General features: G+C 50.0%; 7 protein-coding genes across 7 annotated transcripts; 4 read left to right on the top strand and 3 right to left on the bottom strand.

The window, feature by feature from the left end:
- Positions 1-96: 96 nt before the first annotated feature.
- PtrM4_017190 (CHROMO domain containing protein) lies at positions 97-1758 on the top strand (the record flags this gene model as incomplete). The annotated part of the gene is made up of 1 exon (XM_066103267.1): positions 97-1758. The coding sequence occupies one exon, from the start codon at positions 97-99 to the stop codon at positions 1756-1758; it is 1662 nt and encodes a 553-aa protein (XP_065965469.1).
- A 371-nt stretch (positions 1759-2129) lies between these two features.
- On the bottom strand, positions 2130-3854 carry PtrM4_017200 (Peroxin-3 multi-domain protein; the record flags this gene model as incomplete). Its single annotated transcript, XM_001931602.1, has 4 exons — positions 2130-2766; positions 2815-3217; positions 3265-3644; positions 3697-3854. The coding sequence occupies 4 exons, from the start codon at positions 3852-3854 to the stop codon at positions 2130-2132; spliced, it is 1578 nt and encodes a 525-aa protein (XP_001931637.1).
- Positions 3855-4599: 745 nt separating this feature from the next.
- Positions 4600-6731, bottom strand: PtrM4_017210 (TynA, Cu2+-containing amine oxidase; the record flags this gene model as incomplete). Its single annotated transcript, XM_001931603.1, has 3 exons — positions 4600-4765; positions 4822-6240; positions 6286-6731. The coding sequence occupies 3 exons, from the start codon at positions 6729-6731 to the stop codon at positions 4600-4602; spliced, it is 2031 nt and encodes a 676-aa protein (XP_001931638.1).
- Positions 6732-9248: 2517 nt separating this feature from the next.
- Positions 9249-9350, top strand: PtrM4_017220 (uncharacterized protein; the record flags this gene model as incomplete). The annotated part of the gene is made up of 1 exon (XM_066103268.1): positions 9249-9350. One exon carries the CDS (start codon positions 9249-9251, stop codon positions 9348-9350), a length of 102 nt encoding a protein of 33 aa, XP_065965470.1.
- Positions 9351-9996: 646 nt separating this feature from the next.
- PtrM4_017230 (phosphotransferase enzyme family protein) lies at positions 9997-10590 on the top strand (the record flags this gene model as incomplete). The annotated part of the gene is made up of 1 exon (XM_001931605.2): positions 9997-10590. One exon carries the CDS (start codon positions 9997-9999, stop codon positions 10588-10590), a length of 594 nt encoding a protein of 197 aa, XP_001931640.2.
- A 908-nt stretch (positions 10591-11498) lies between these two features.
- Positions 11499-12263, top strand: PtrM4_017240 (uncharacterized protein; the record flags this gene model as incomplete). The annotated part of the gene is made up of 2 exons (XM_066103269.1): positions 11499-11783; positions 11847-12263. The coding sequence occupies 2 exons, from the start codon at positions 11499-11501 to the stop codon at positions 12261-12263; spliced, it is 702 nt and encodes a 233-aa protein (XP_065965471.1).
- Positions 12264-13825: 1562 nt separating this feature from the next.
- On the bottom strand, positions 13826-15525 carry PtrM4_017250 (uncharacterized protein; the record flags this gene model as incomplete). Its single annotated transcript, XM_066103270.1, has 2 exons — positions 13826-13830; positions 13956-15525. 2 exons carry the CDS (start codon positions 15523-15525, stop codon positions 13826-13828), a joined length of 1575 nt encoding a protein of 524 aa, XP_065965472.1.
- Between the last annotated feature and the right edge of the window lie 727 nt (positions 15526-16252).

A 16252-nucleotide genomic window follows, 5' to 3' on the forward strand; every position in this document is an offset into this window, starting at 1 on the left:
ATCGTAAATGCCTACCGCGTCGATCCCACACTACAAGAAATAATACGAGCAAAGGCAGACGGCGCCCGTCACCTTCCCCACACTGTCGCCATACAAATGAAGCTGAAGCTAGAGCTACAGGACTGCGAAATCCGCAACAGTCTGGTTTACTTCCGCGGCAGACTCTTCATCCCCTACGACGACGATCTTCGCAAAGACATCGTCCGTCGGTTCCACGACACCGCCACGGCGGGCCACGGCGGCAAGCGCTCTACCTACTACCTAGTTAGCCAACAGTACTACTGGCCGCTCATGACAGACACAGTCGCTCAGTATACCCGGAGTTGTGTAGTTTGCCGACGCGCAAAGCCATACAGAGACCGCAAGCAGGGACTGCTGCACCCGCTCCCCGTACCGAAACGATTCTGGACTGACATTTCAGTCGACTTCATCACACCCCTGCCAGACTGTACTAGATTCGGACGCACCTACTCTCATGTCATGGTCGTGATTGACCGGCTAAGCAAGTCGCAACGGTTTATCGCCCTAGACAGCCTTGAAGTTGATGCTGTTGTCCGAGCATTTGTCGATTACGTCTGGAGAGAGGAAGGTTTCCCTACTACAATTGTGTCTGACCGAGGGTCACAGTTCGTCTCTCATTTCTGGAAGGAGCTGTGTCATCGACTGGGTGTTACACCAAAGCTCTCTACAGCTTACCACCCAGAAACAGACGGCCAGACTGAAGTCGCCAACGCCGGACTAAAGTGTTACCTGCGTGCTTACACGAACTATATGCAAAACGACTGGGTAGACTGGCTGCCACTAGCCCAGCTCGCCATCAATAACAGAGAAAACGTGTCCTCTGGCGTCGCACCCGCGCTTGCCACCAAGGGCTACCTACCTCGCATGGGATCGGAACTAGTCACCGAAGACTCGCCCATTACCGACGCCCGTTCACGCGCAGAACAGTTGCTCCGCGAAGACGCCCGAGGCACGGTGAAAAGGATGACCGACGTTATCCGTTTCATGCAAGAAAATCTTCGCTGGTCCCAAAACAAGATGGAACACTACGCCAACCAGCACAGACAGCCCGCTCCAGACTACCGCGTCGGTGACAAAGTCTATATTGATGCCCGCAATATCCCTACGATGCGCCCGAGCCGCGGTCTCAGCGCAAAGAACCTTGGCCCATACAAAGTGCGAGCTTTGCCCAACCGATATGCAGTCGAGCTCGCACTACCAGACTGCTACAAACAAGTCCATCCAGTGTTCCACCCATGGTTACTACACCTGGACGCCGATCAAACAGCTCGCCCAAGTGAGGGCGTCATCGCTGAGAAACACCCTGACGGAGAGCACGACTACTACGTAGACATGGTCGTCGACTGTCGCATAGATAAACGACGCAAGGACACCCTCACAAACAAGAAAGGCATGCTCCAGTATAAGGTTAAGTACACCAACTCCCCAGACTGGAATGCCTCGCCCGCATGGCAAGACTATACAGACCTGTGGGGCGCAGAGGAAGCGGTTGAAGACTTTCACCGTCTCTATCCCGACAAGCCCCCACCTCACGAACTGTATCGAGACCTAGCGTTGTATCTCAACCTAGTCGCCGCATATTCACTTGGTCGCGATGATGTTGAAGTTGTTAGCGTACTAGACAGTTGTGAGCTTGCCCTATCACCTTCGCATTCACTGATGGCACAGCTTGGACCTGGGAAGGTGGCACAACTCAGGACGTCTGTCTCCAAGCAGAAGCAAGGACCCGAAGGATGAGACACAACATAACTGCTCGGCATCAAGCACAGCGTCATAAAATAAAAGACATTCACGGCTTGCAGGTGCAACCGTCTTCTGAAAGGGGGGGGTAATGTTACGGATCCATAGACTCGCTCGGCCCATGGCCCCCATATCGATAAGATCCTTATCTTATCGGACTAGCGCCTTGGCGCCCACAGCATAAGTTCGGGCTCACAACGTAGATAGCTCGATAGCTTGTATCTTGTCAAATCCAATCTTTCTTGATCGATCCCTCACAGTACGTATGTATTACAAACATTTCAAATTAACGGGTATCTCAGTACTAAAAACCTTCTCCAATCATATTAGCCAGGGCAAGGAGTACAAGTACAAAGTATAAAGACTACTCAAAACTGCTTCCCATCCTCCTTTGCCAGTGCCTTGCCCCACGCACTCTCAAACTCATCCACTGCCTTGTCGGGACCCTCGTTTATGAAAATTCCCGACGCGGCAGAGCTGTCGGGCAAGATCTGCTTCGGCGTCCCTTCTGTAGTTGCAGGTTGACTGAGCGTAGTAGCAGCCTCAGGGCTCTCATACTCAAAGTTGCTCGAGTAAACGACTGCGGCGAATGCCTCTAGACCCCCAACAGCCTCCATAGCGGATAGGTATTCGTTGTTTGCCCCAGTGCCTATGCTGTGTGCTTGACGGCAGAAGACGGCGAGACTATTTGCGACCTTTGCTTTGACGTCGCTGCCGACAATCTCTTGTATGCGAGCTGTATTGTCGGAAATGGGCGGGATCTTGTATGAGAGTTGGGAGATTTTGACGTCGACGAGGTGGGAGAAACCGGCATCGAGGAGTTGGGTGAGGACGTGGGTGAAGGAGGGGGAATCGATTAGGTCGGAGGTTTCGTCGATGAGACGGCGCAGAGAGGTAGTTGTGGTTGGGGATGTGGATTCAGAGGATGAGGTCATGCCGGATTCGCGGAGGACGTAGTCTTCTTGGTCTTGGGGTGGGAGGAGGAAGGAGAGCCATTTGCAGGTTCTGTGGTGTGTTAGTGGGGAAGTGGATAGGAGTGGGAGATGGATGTACCTTCGCTCTTCTTCAGTGGCGCCTTCCACTTTCTTGCGCACTTCTAGGGTAAGCTCTGATAGCTTTTCGAGGGTAATCTCCTCTCTCGGGTTGAGCTGGCCAAAGACGTCCTTTACTGCAAGCCTGACTTTCTCAATCAGGTCTATGCAGCCCTTGTGCAGCAGCCACCAGCTCAAGCTCAGATATCTGCGGTTCGTCTCAAAGTCGTTTCCATATGCTTGTTCAAAGTTGTCGTCGTCGTTGTTTTCGAGGTTGATCCTGGAGCTCTCACTGGCAGATTGTGGTGAGGCCAGTGAGACAACTGATGCGAGGTAGTTGCGGCGACCAAGTAGGTTCAACTGGATGCGGGTGAGGAGGGTGAGCAGGGCGAGGGTGTAGATGAGAGTAAAAGCTCGTGTTATCGCTGGCCATGTTAGCTTCCTGTGTCAATACCCCGGCAGAGATGCTTACAGCTAATCTTCATCTCATTCCACAACTGTGCCTTGCTCTTTTTGCTCTTCTTCTCTTCGCTCGCTTCTGGGGCACCCTCTACAGGCCCAGTAACGCTATCGCCCTCAGTGACAACCTGGCTGGCATGTACGAAGCTGTCAGTCTGAAGAGTCGAGCTCCTTGCATCATCCTCAGTCGTATCTGCCACACTCGGCGGCGCTGAACTAGCAATCTCGCTGGGGCCAACACTCCTCGACAACCGTTCCGCTTTTTGCTTCTGCAGCTCCTCCAGCACGCGTTCAACCGGAATAGCATCGAGTATATTCTCAGTGGCGGTCGGCAGGATAGCCAGAACAGTGAAAGTACAATCCTCCTGATTCTGTTCGAATCTCCTTCGCAAACTAGCGAAACGATTAGCAAAGCCCTCTCAGAACCAAAATAATTGATGCGCACTTCTCCTTTGCGATGCGGTCGTCGCTCATGCGCTGTCTGGCCTCCCCAATCTTGCCCAGCACATATTGCCCCGCCAGATAACCGGCCCCAAGCACTCCAGCGCCGATGGCAAAGTTTGTCCGATTGCGCCTGAACCAGCGACGCGTGCCTTGTATCATTTTGACTGGTTGAGAGGGCGATGCCGCCCGTGTGCTTCCGCGTCGAGCAGGCGTCGCGTGTAGGAATCTTGGGGTCGGAACTGGGCTGGGCGATAGCGGAATGGCGTGGCACCTCTCGGCCACTTGACTAGGGCGATGTGCGGAACAGCAAAAGATGATCTTCTTATAACAACCGAATTTATCGTAATGCGGTAGCGGGAAATTTGGGATTCACTTGTTCAATGGTTGAACACCGGTTGCTTAATTCCTGCGCATGCGAGGGTAATGAGGTCGCACCCGCTTGTCTTGGTCCCTGGGCCGAGGTACATTGCCCCTTCCGGACACCAAGTCCAGTGACCCACGTAGTGCTTATCAACTGCTTCTCCGCAGTCGACTTTACGAACTTCATCACAGCTCGGCCAATTATACGAGCGACTGTCGCAAACAAAGATATGCAATACGTCAAGACGACCATATGAACCACTCAAACGCCACTGTGCCACCTGAGTGATATGAAATACTTAATAGTGTAGGTAAAGCACCTAATAGGCGTGCCTAGCGATTACAGTGGTCTGTACACTAGTATGTCAAGTATTTTGTGACACTCGAGTGCATGTACAATCCAGAAATCACGATTTCGTTCAAATCATCTCATTCTGTACTTGATATCAACAAAATTCATTACCATGAGGGGGCATTCTAGCTAGTATATGCATGTTCAAATCCCAACCTTATTCTACACGTAATCTATCCAAAACACAACACCTCACAGCTTATTCGACCCCGAGCAGCATCCAGAGTCCTTGCCCACCAACACCGAAGCATTGTTCTTCGCACTGGGCACATCAATCGCCGGGTTGCGCTCGAAGAAATCCGAAGGCTTGTAATGTATTTGGTAAATCTCGCATGGCATAACAGGCCAGTCCTCGACTCTGCTTTTTGTTAGTACATGTGGTATTATGCCTGGTCAGAGGGGGGGAATTCTTACCTGGGGTTGTGTGTTAGACCAAATACATTCCACACGACAACATCGTCGTTGACGATGTCTTCGTGGCGCTCGGCCATGTCGTGTACACCGCCAGTCTCGCGGCGACTCTGCATGGTAGCGTGGCCCGCAGCATACAGCTCGTCGTCGTGGTACTTTGTCACCCACACATGATGGTTGGCGAAGAGTGCGCGTTGCTCCTGGAGACTACCCGGTGCGGCGAGGATCTTTTGTGTGGCCAGCGGTGAGAACTTGTAGCCAACAGGGTTTCCGGACTTTGAATTTCTCTTCGAAGGGTTGATGATCTTGAAGATACGGTGATCAACTGGGTTTGCATCGAGACCAACTGACTTGTTGACGACTGTCTTGCGGATCTCGTAGTAGTTGCCGTTGGGGTTGGTCTCCTTGTCCCAGGGCGCGGGATGAGACTCCTCGTAGAGGACTGTGTTGTTGTGGCCGTCGATTGCAGGGTCGAAGCGGGCGGCGAAGATGTGCTGATGGTTTTGGGCTAGAATGCCGTTTGATACCACGTTTCCGTAATCTGACGTCTTGCCAGGGTCAATGTTGACTACCGAGACAATACCCGTCGCTCGGACTTCCAGTGTGATGCCACCGGCAGTATCCAGCTTGTAGGCGAAAATGTACTCGTAGTTGGCTAGTGTGATGATGTACTGAACTACGAGCTCTCGCATTCTTGAAACAACGGCGCGGCCGGTCCTCCAGTTGGTGTGCTTCCAGCCAATGCCGTTATCTTGCTCATGTAGGCAGACGACGTTGGGGTGTGGCTTTGGTAGACCGTCTCGGCCAATGGTGACTGCGTCAAAGTACTTGATCACACCCAGACAGTCGCAACCCAGGGAGAGGTTGTTGGCACAGTTTCCAGCACCTCCGTCACCAAAGTCGAAAGCTTGTTTGCGCACGTATTGTGGGCGAGCATCGGCATATGGAACCGCCATCTCGCTAATGGCCATGCGGTACATGATGCTTCTTCCGTCATAACGGACATCATGGAGAACCGCTCCTTCACGGGGGTTGAATGATACCCTGAAGCTCCACTTCTGCCACTCAACCAGGGACTCATCGGTGACTGAGAAAGATGGGCCATCTGGTTGCGTGATGTTGATAGGTTTGACATCTTTGCGTAGTCCGCCCGGGAGTAATTCAGGTACGTAGTCTGCATTCTCGCAGTGCTCTAGAATACGCGGCGAGCAAGTCAGTCCAGTGAGGCTGTCACCCTTTCCACCCGTGGCACAACGATCGACACGAATAATCTCCTTGGTTCGCGTGTCCATGACGGGAATAAGCGGGATTGGGTATGCGTAGAAATTGGCATCGGGATTGCCGCTCCTTGTGTCTCGGGCAAAGCATAATCCTTGGAAGTATCGTATGCATTCAGTGCCCTGTTCAGTTCCACCATATGGCCTACTGAGTCAGCATGATAAAAAAGGATGCAATGTAGAAACTTACCAAGGCTCAATGACCCATTCAAATCCTTCAGGAAGCTGGAATTCTGCCTGCGCCTTCTTGAACATGTCACTCTTCGCACAAGCTTCCACTAGCTCCTCAAACTCCCACAATGCCAATGTAGCTTGGTGCTCGGTTCCATATGTGGCATGCTTGACTCTTGTCTTCTTCTCAATGTCAATGACAGACTCGTTGTATACAGGCGTCTTGCTGGACCCAATGACATCGTACAGGCACTTTGCTAATCGTGGTGGTCGCTTGGAGGCTTGTGATTGTCCTGGTCGTGCCGCATGCTCCAACTCGAGGTATTGCTTCATGAGCTCTTTCGCCGGCTCCTGAAGGAAGATCTCACGGAAGTTGACAATGGTGTCTTTGTGAAGGGAAAGAATGACATCGCGGGCTACGATAGTCTCCTGCGCACTAAGCGTCATGAAAGGATGAGGCGCCATGATGAAAAGTGTCGTGTATGTTGGTTGGGTAGTTGGAAGAGTGATGGTGAAGTTTCCCCAGTTTCGGGGATCCCACTACTCTTTATACTGCTCGGTTGACACATAATGCCGAACATGCGAGTCCAAGTACCGGTGTAGGCCTAACTGTGTGTCGGACGTCACGATAGGCGCTGGGAGGAGGATTACGCCGTTGCTGGTACCTGGGACCCTCACACGGGAGTCGCATGGACCTCCCCAAAGCAGGTTAGACCAATCTGTGTGGGTGTCGGGTGCTGCGAGTGGTATCTGCGATTCTACAATCACTAATCGCGGGGTCATCTAGTCTACTTTTCGCAGCTTAGACCTGTCAAATGGAGATAGTCCTCGCGGGTTGACGCCTATAGGAATGTGGATGGTTGTCGGACTGACAGATATCCGTGATGCGCCCGCGTTATCATATCGGGCTGAACACAACGCCGCCAGTCCTATCATGACAATGATTGAAGATATTATGGTAATATTCTCACGACCAGATAACTGACAGTTCGTGGGATACAGCCGGCTTGGCGCCGCTTATATGGTTTTTCCCGATTCCATATCAGCTAGACGTGCACCTTACTCGAGCAGCACATGACCAGTTCGGTTCCAAACTACCATTTCAGAGATACACGAGTTTTTTGGATGAGTTTGTCTCGACCTGTGGCGTTGTGGTAGTATTATGCATATCCGTGGACGTGTGCACTGTCGTTCTCGTGGGTGACAAAGTGGGATATCGTACGTTCTTGTGAAAGCGTACCAGGTCATTGGAACCGTGTCTTCCCTGCGATATAGGTACATGTGACTAATTAGAACTATACCGAGGAACACCCTCACCGCCAATTAGATTTCGACGATACCGACTTTTTATAAACTTCCTATAAAACATTATCAGCTACGCACATCTACAGAATTTCTCCCTTTAATGCCCGCTTTAGGAAATCGCTGCTGAGCGGCTATCTTCCAGTCGGCAATTTTTGGAAGTGGGAGTCGCGCGGAATAGCCCCGCTGACTATTGGCCCGTTGAGAGCCGGAGACGGCACCCGGCCACGTGCTTCGGCCCGCCAAGCCCGAGCCACAAGATTTCGCTCCAACGGTCTGGAAGGTTGCGGGCTGTGTTGCTCCCTCTCTACAACTCTCTCTTTTTGATTACGTATCGAATGAACCTTCTCGGCTATTAGATTTCAACCTTGATTCTGGACTCAACAAAACTACTGCACAATCTTGAATGGTACTGTTGCAGGGCAGGAGTTCTCCTCGGTCGCAAACTTGCTGCATCGATATAATCTTTCCAAGTCTTTTGGATGCAGTAGTTTAGGGTGCATTGGGTCGACCGTACCATGGTACCAGAGGCGCTGGTACTGTTGCCTAGAGAGCAGAGAGAATATATTTCGCGCTGTGCACTCATTCTTTTCTTCATCTATAACGCCCTTTCTATCCTCTAACTCACAGAAACTGAGTGCACACCAAGGTATACACACTCATCCTATAGAGTTTTCCATGGTCACAACAACGCACATCTCAAAATCGCAGCATAGCATCCTATCTTCTCCCTATCGGAAGATTCCGTCAAACATGCCTACTCTACTCTACGTTCCTTCCACTCTTCTCTCGGACTCCAGTTCAGAGACAATAACTTCCATTATTGTTGGTGGGCATCCTCCAGACCCAATCGACGTGGGCAGCGACATTCAAGTCAACCACTGGGTCATCTACCTCCAACTTGCAAGCGGAGGATCCATACGCCTCGATATGGTACCAAATGTCACTCCAGGTGAACGAGGAACCTTGTTCGTCAGTGCAATCGAATATGAACCGTCAATCGATTTTGTAGGTTGCCTTTCCCACTTCGAACCTCTGTGCTCGACACGACCTCAATTGAATTCTCATCAATGGGCGTCACAATTACCGATATGAGCAGAAGATGCTAGAGTGCAGATACTGGGTCTACACTGTCATGAGAGACCTGCAGTATTCCGGCTGGATTGAGGGTGTTGAATTGGAATTATATGATGTGGTTAGCTCAACTTGGATGAGCGGAGGAGTAAAGGCATCAAAGACGCCAGTTTGGACCGAAGGAACTTTTGGATCATGACTTTCGTGAGGATGTTACGGGGAAAGAAGTGTTCAGTCGCTTTAAAACTTTCATAATGTACTTACGAGTGCAGATTAAAGAGGTGTCGATTAATCGCTCCTGCCGTCCGTCTTCGAGTCTACCCCCGAGCCCGATCCCGGGCCGTCTCTGTATCCTTCCCTTATTATCTCCTATTGTTGGAAGGCCTTGTACGATCGTACGGTGAATAACAGTAGCTAAGGTAATCTTGTGTATTGGTATTCTGGTGTATGATGATTCTACGAATGTGGGGGCTACGAAGGTATACATAACGTTGGGTCCGAGTTGGGCCGAAGTAGGATCGAGGCGGTACATTGGGCCTTATTAGGCGACACACCGTGTGTATGCCGACACCTATACCCCTACGTAAAAGACCTGTATTCGCCAACATGTTGCAAAACGACGATTACTACTACTTCTTGACTCTTGAGACCACGGTTTCCTTCTATGTTCAGCAGGAAATTGTACAACCAAAACCAACGAACCCGTAGTACTTGAAAGTCTTGGTTCCTTCGAGAAGCCTATATTATGTAAAGCTCGAATAATTAAATTGCCGTAACTGCATCTTCAAGTGAAGTTATACCGAGCTTTTTCACTCTTATGCACTATGGCTCCTGGCTCCTTCAACCAACGCTACTTCCATCACAATAGCGAAAGCAACATACAAATCAAGTAGCCACAAATCCCAGGAGCCCCTGCCACCGCGGCGTCGGATGTTTTGGTGTTCGGCAGGCGTCGGGACGTTACAACCTGGGCAGTACCGTAATGAAACCAAGCTTGGCGAGCCCGCTAACTACTGTTCAACATAATAACGGTTTCCGTCTCGCACTACCAGCCATTTCTGATCTACTCAACTGCAACACAGAGTTATTTCCCATCTGCATCATCGTCATGTCTTCCACTCCCGACTATCTCCTTGAAGGAAGAGACCTGACCACTATCTCCAACTCCGAATTTGTTGATGCCGCTTAGGACGGTGTCATAATTTTCGACAAAGGTACGAAACTTGTGAGAATCACAACCACTGCAGGCATAAATATTGCGATCGATGTTCTTCCGCAAGAGGCCCTAAACATGGAATATGTCCGTAAGTTCTCGAACGGGGAAATACGAATTCCGCGGGTTTATCGATACTTCATGTCTGGAGAACAAGGCTACATAGTTACGGACTTTATCGACGGAGGCTCTTTGGACGCAATACCATGGTCGAGCCGCACTATTCAGGAACGGCAATATATCGTCGATCAGATGATGAAAGCATTTGATCATATGAGGACTATGCGGAGTAGCGAACCTGAACCAGTCGGACGAGGAGTTCCCGAGGGCGCGTTATTCTCTGTTTGGGGCGCTGGCAGGACATTAGAAACCGCGGCCGACATGGAAACCTGTTTCAACGCGAAGCTTAAGTTTAGGGGTGGAGGGGATGTTACTGGCAGGTTCGAAGATCTAGGCATGTGCCATATGGATATCAAGTTGAGAAACCTCGCCTTTGACAAGGCTGGCCAGCTATGGTTCTTGGACTGGGCTTGGTCCGGCTTCTTCCCCCCGATTTTCGAACACGCAGGTCTTGTGCGTATACAAGAAGGCTGGCCGGATTGTGAGTTTGCGCAAGATTTGTTGCGCGAGTTGAGACGCAAGCCATACGATGAGACGCTCTTGGCCCTGGTTCTAGGTGTGTATGAGGTCAATAACGGTGTTTTTGCCGGTAGGCATCTTATCTCATACGACTAGTACGCACGAGCAGCGTGGTTATAAGCGCGTCTATCGACACAGCGCTGAAGATGGTCTTGTATGAGCGATAGTTGCAAGATTGGGATGGGGTAAAGTCAAATGAATTATGACAAGGTCCCTCTGGTAGTGTAACTGCCATAGATGACCTGATGCGAGGAGGCGGAGTGGCTACAATGTATTGTAATGATTAATGTATAATGTGTTGCCTCTTCTAGTATCTTCCGTAGCGCGCTATACTAGTCTTAGGATCTTTTGATACACCAAATTCAGAGCCTAAAATCTGTCTAGTGTAATTTATATTGCTGTTTTAGAGGTTTTATGCTCAATTTCGAGCCCGAACGCTGTCTCAGGGATTTCCTGTAACTGGTATGGCGCGCCATGGTTGCCTCGCGAGTACAGTAGTATCTACAGCTAAAAAAACGTCCTTTTAACTAATCCCCTCCTACGTGGCCACATTCTGGGTTCGAATCTCACAGAATCTCATTGTTCTCAAAACGTTTCAAGCCGAGGCGAAAGCAGAAGCGATTAGCATATTTCTCTCCTTCAACATCATAAGAATCATGTTAAACGAGAGGCAGCTAAGGTACCTAGGTAGCGAGGGAGAAGGAGAAGGCTAGCAAAACAGTCGAACGTGTACTCCAGGAAGCAGATATCGAATCTGAAAAGTCTATACAATGTCCTCAAAATAGTAAACACAAGGCGAACAGCCACTACTTAAAGCAACAAGAATCAAAAACGTGTTCCTACGTGATAAGCAAAGATTGAAGGTTCTCGTTTACACACGTTCGCTTATTTTCCCACTACAGTGCCGGTACGCGTAACGTGTTCCACCACCGAGTGCACGGCCCCACCGAATGCACGCAACACCGCTTTTTCCACATTTTTCAATCAATTATATCTCAACCACCATGACAGGTATTGAAGCTGCGCTTGCAGCAATTGAATCGCTAAGCCTTGGAGATGATTTTACATATGCAAATATTGCTGCGAAGTACGATTGTGACCGATCTACGTTATCACGACGACACCGAGGGCTTACACGAGCGCGTGCAACAGCACTTGCAAATGGCCGATTGCTCAACAACACGCAGGAATCTGAGCTTGTAAAATATATACACACACTTGTGAGCCGCGGGCTGCCTCCATCCAAGCCAATGATACGCAATTTTGCGAGCCAGATAGCTCAGAAAGATGTAGGAAAAAACTGGGCTGATCGCTTCGTGGGCCGCCACCAGATCGATCTCATCTCACACTAGGCATCCGGACTCGGTCGCAACCGCTTCAAAGCTGACTCCGCCTTCAAGTACAGGCTATACTTTGAGCTCCTTAAGCGAAAAATCGAGCAATATAATGTAGATCACCGGCATATATACAATATGGATGAGAAGGGCTTCCTGATTGGCGTGCTGTCAAAGATGAAGCGGGTGTTCTCTAAGAGCGCTTTTGAGGAGGGAAAGCTGCGGCACATCATACAGGATGGCAATCGTGAGTGGATCACCACTATAGCTTGCATCTGCGCTGATGGCACGTCGCTGACGCCTGCCCTCATCTATCAGGCTCAATCTGGAGCCATTCAAGATACCTGGTTGCAGGACTTTAACCCAGAACAACACCGTGCTTTCTTCACAAGCTCACCTTCTGGATGGACTAGTCACGATATAGGGCTTGCCTAGCTTAAGCAGGTCTTCGATCGCGAAACAAAGAAGAAGGCACGTACGTCATGGCGGCTGCTCATCCTTGATGGCCATAGATCACACATTTCTATGGAGTTTATTGAGTATTGTCATGCGAATAAGATCTTGCTTATGATCTATCCGCCTCACAGTACTCACACGCTTCAGCCTCTCGACGTTGTTATGTTTGCGCCGCTCGCAGCCGCCTACAAAGCTGAGCTCGCTCGCTTTCTTGATCGCGCCCAAGGTCTTACGAGCATCACTAAAAGAGACTTCTATCGCTTATTTAATGCCGCGTGGCACTCCTCCTTTAACGAGAAGCTTATCTAGAAGTCTTTCGAAGCGACAGGCATCTTACCGTTAGACTCAGGCGTCATCTTAAAGCGGTTCACCACGGTGCAAGCAGATACCTCTAGGCTAAATTCAAGCGGCTCTTCAAGCTCAGTACTAAGCGCAAGCGACTAGCGAAAAATTGAGCGATTGCTGCGGCAAGCAGTGGACGATATCTACGATTAAAACGCTAAGAAGCTTAGCCAAACGATCCACGCGATTTCAGCTAAAAATCAGCTCTTACAACACGAGAACAACAGCCTTCGAGAGGCTCTAACTAATGAGAAGAGGCGTAGGCAGCGTGGCAAAGCTTTGCTGCTTAAGCCACCAGCTGATTATGACGGAGGAGCAGTATTCTGGTCGCCTAATAAGGTAGCAGAGGCACGTGATCGCCAGGAGCAAAAGGACCTTCAAGAACAGGAGTTGCAGCGGCAAAAAAGTGAGGCAATTCAGATTCGTGAGCAGCAGAAGCTTACTAAAGCTTAGCTGCTTGAAGAGCGTCGTTTGAAGCGAGTTGCAGCGAAGGAGGAGCGGGAGCGCTTAGCTGCAAAGAAAGCCCTTCAGCGCGAGGAAGATAAGATAGCGAAGCAGCTTCAGAAACAACTTCAAAACGATATCAAACTATGCCAAAAGGGCAAGAGTCAAAGCCTTAAGCCTACTAACGCTGCTGCGACCGTTGTGGCTGATAGGATTCCTCTTGTTGTTAGTGAAGCTGCATCGACTGCTCCGCAGCTCACCCGACGCGGCCGGCCAATAAGACCACCTAAAAAGCTGCTCATGTGATAAAAAAACTCCCAATATACTCTGTAATGTAATAAAAACCTAACACTAAAAATTCCTGTGAAATTATCTATTGTGGGTGGCTGTATAGGCTGAAGTTTAAGGCGGGCAATTTGTGGTGTTCGTGCATTCGGTGGGGCCGTGCATTCGGTGGTGGAACACGTTAATGCACAGGTTCGCGTAACGCCCCACCCACAACACAACAGCTTCATGAGTATTGCAGCTGTAACGCCTCAACAAATCGTGATATAATTGCGCAAAAGTAGTTTTATACTATATACTAGCCTGCGAAGACTTTGCGCTAATCCAAATCTTTTTTTGGGCGGCGGATTGTCCGCGTTTTAGTGGTTTGGGGTGGAACTGGCTGTGCAACTACCTGGGCTCCTACAGAAGCTGTACCACCCCCAACACGTTTCTGACGCTTTGTAGCTGGCTTATGAGGTTTTGAAGCTTTACGCTTACCCTTTTAGGGCAATTGTATAGCTTTTTGAGCGTCGCGGAGGCTCTTTTGAAGGTCTCTTTCAGCTTTCTCTGCAGCCTTCTGCTTTCTGTTCTCATCCCAGATCCTCTCCCGCTCAATACGGTTCGCCCGTTGTAGTTGAAGCTTGCAAAGGCGAGCTGCCTTGTTAGCCTCGGCTTGCTCAGCTTTTTGAAGCTTTTCAAGCTCTTGTTGTTGTTGTTGTGATGCCCGACGATCGCGAGCTCGTTGTACACTCCTGGGCGACCAGACTTTTGCTCCCCCATGGTAAACCTCGTCCTCATCAAGCTGGAGGGTGAAGGACTGCTTTGGTCGCCTCTCCTTGATGGCTAGGGACCGCCTGAGGCCCCTAACCTCACCGCAGAGGAGTGTATTTTGAGCTGCAATGTGGTGCAAACTTTGTTGAAGCTTCTTGACGTCCTTGCTGCCCTGATCCTTCACCTCACGGCGTACAATTGACTTGAGCTTGAGCCAATCCTCCCCGGAGAGTACTGACTGGCTGCTGTCAGAATCTGAAGCCTCCTTGGCAAACTTCTTGAGTACAGCGTCTGGGTTGGCTGGGTGTATACCGGTGGCTTCAAAAGACCTCTTGATGAGTGGAGGTTTGAATACAGAGGTCCAGGAGCTCCAGAAGAGTGGGAAGAAGTCTCCTTTGGTCAAATTGAGCAACCCTTGACTGTCCTGAAGGTATCTAGCCAACTCAGTTGAGTAAGCGTTCGAGAGGGGTTTAAACATAACAACGTCAAGGGGTTGAAGCGTATGGGTAGCGTGAGGGGGAAATACAAACAAGAGGATCTTGTTGTCGTGGCAATACTCAATAAACTCCATGGTTACATGGGATCCGTGGCCGTCAAGGAGTAGTAATCGATACCCGGTCGAAGCGTGTCGTCTGGTCTCTCTTTCAAACACCCCCTTGAGCCAAGCTAACCTAATATCGTTGTTGCTCCAGCCGGAGGGAGATGAGGTTACAAAGACTGAGTGCTCCCCTGCTTGTATAGCTTCAACCCAGCTTGATTGAACAGCTCCGTTGGCTCCCTGGAAGATGAGTGTAGGACTCAGAGGTTTGCCATCAGAACAAATACAAGCCATTACTGTTATCCATTCGCTGGAGCCGTCTTCAAGTGCTTGCCTTACCCCTTTTTGCTCCCAGAGTCTCTTGTCAAATATACGCTTTGTTCTCCCAACTCGGCCAAGTTGAAAGCCCTTCTCGTCCATATTAAATATATGGATCGGCTGTATATCATACTCCTCCATCTTTTCAAGGAGAAGCTTGAAATATAAGTTATACTTGGCTCCGGAATCAGCTTTAGTCCGTTCCTTAGTCATGCCTTTGCTATAGCGAGAGATAAGATGGTCGGGATGCCGGTGGATGAACCGGGTAACCCAGCTTTTGGAGACCGGTTTGCCAGCCAGCTCACCGGCAAACTGCTGTATCATTGTCCTTGTAGGTGGCAAACGTCGCTCATTAAGCGTTTTGATATATCGTACAAGCTCGGCTTCGTGTTCTGGGTGGAGGACTTGATGCGCAACGTTGCGGGGTCTTGTTAGGCCTTGATGCCGTCGAACGAGCGTACTGCGCTCAACACCGTACTTGGCAGCAACTTTGTTGTACGAGAAATCATCTCCTGGCTCGCGCGATTCTATTTCTTTAATCGCTTCTTGAATCGGATCCATATTGGTGGAGTTGTGGCGCGTTGAAGTTGTGTTGTTGATGGGGTGGGGTGGGGCGTTACGCGAACCTGTGCATTACGCGCACCGGCACTGTAACCACCTTTACCGTAGAAGCAGTGTGCGGACATTGTTAATTTCCGATCTAGAAAACAGCCCGAACACCAAATCACCAAGTACATATTCTCCAAATCTTGCCAATTTTCCGTCAAGCATCGGTGGTTTAGTGGTAAAATTAGCCGTTGCCATCCACAGTTTCGGCTAGCCCCGGGTTCGGTAAGTTTACTTGAAACCAGTCTTCGATTATCCGCTCTAACATCTCTTAGATTCCCGGCCGATGCACAGTATCTTCCTTTTTTGCCTGTTTGGGGCTGCAAAATCTTCCTCTTTTTGCCTTTTTGGGTGTTCTCATTTTTTGGAAGGGGCTGTGAACGCTAATCTCGACGCGTGTAAGACCGAGACTACCAGGGAAGTGTGTTGGTTGGCAGGTATAACGAAGCGGCCGAGCATCGGAGGCACAAGGAGGGAGGAGGAAGGTTAGAGATGCGTGTCGTATACATGACCGGGTGAATGCCATTTTTATATAAAATGATGCAACTGAGGCTCTTTCTGTAGCGAGATTTGAAGTTTATGGGATAAGGCCTCATTCGACGAGTGGTGATGGACAAGATTCACGGGCATACTCCAGCAAGAATCGGTTCTTGGCCGATAGCCGATCGTCGTATACGCGTGT

The sequence above is a fragment of the Pyrenophora tritici-repentis genome, chromosome 1 (assembly GCF_003171515.1).
Source record: "Pyrenophora tritici-repentis strain M4 chromosome 1, whole genome shotgun sequence".
Taxonomy (NCBI): Eukaryota; Fungi; Ascomycota; class Dothideomycetes; order Pleosporales; family Pleosporaceae; genus Pyrenophora; species Pyrenophora tritici-repentis.